The sequence below is a fragment of the Penaeus monodon genome, chromosome 31, assembly GCF_015228065.2.
Source record: "Penaeus monodon isolate SGIC_2016 chromosome 31, NSTDA_Pmon_1, whole genome shotgun sequence".
NCBI classification, from domain to species: Eukaryota; Metazoa; Arthropoda; class Malacostraca; order Decapoda; family Penaeidae; genus Penaeus; species Penaeus monodon.
In genome coordinates, this window is record NC_051416.1 from 35,786,315 (window position 1) to 35,786,698 (window position 384).

A 384-nucleotide genomic window follows, 5' to 3' on the forward strand; every position below is an offset into this window, starting at 1 on the left:
TTTGTCTACGTCTTAAACAGGCTCCAGAGGCAAGCTCCAGAGGCAAGCCCAAGTGGCTTCGCACACTCCCCAGAGTGGAGGCCAAGTGAACTCCAAATTCTCCCTGAGGTATTGATTTAGGGGTATTAATCATCTTTCAAAATAAAATTGTTGTTTTCAAATACTTACGGCATTTCCTCTGGCAATACATCAGCCATGATATTTATTGAGTCTGTTTTGGCTTTTGAAGTTGGTGCTGCAGCTAGCAAAATCTTCAACAAAGCTATCATGCACTGTGGAAGGGTTGGCAGCATTGCCTGAAAAGCATGAAAGCAAGACATTAGTCTTATGTCAATCACTGCATTCATGGGAAAAGGGAGAATAGGGGGTGGTGGGGGGGAATAC

The 384-nt window shown here is 44.0% G+C and overlaps 1 protein-coding gene across 1 annotated transcript in view; it reads right to left on the bottom strand.

Annotated features, from left to right (window-relative positions):
* Positions 1-384, bottom strand: part of LOC119593197 (striatin-interacting protein 1 homolog) — a gene marked incomplete at its 5' end in the record, with an annotated part of 39,144 nt that overhangs the window by 26,059 nt on the left and 12,701 nt on the right. Inside the window, 1 exon segment of the mRNA XM_037942178.1 lies at positions 169-296. Coding sequence (XP_037798106.1) covers positions 169-296 — 128 coding nt within the window.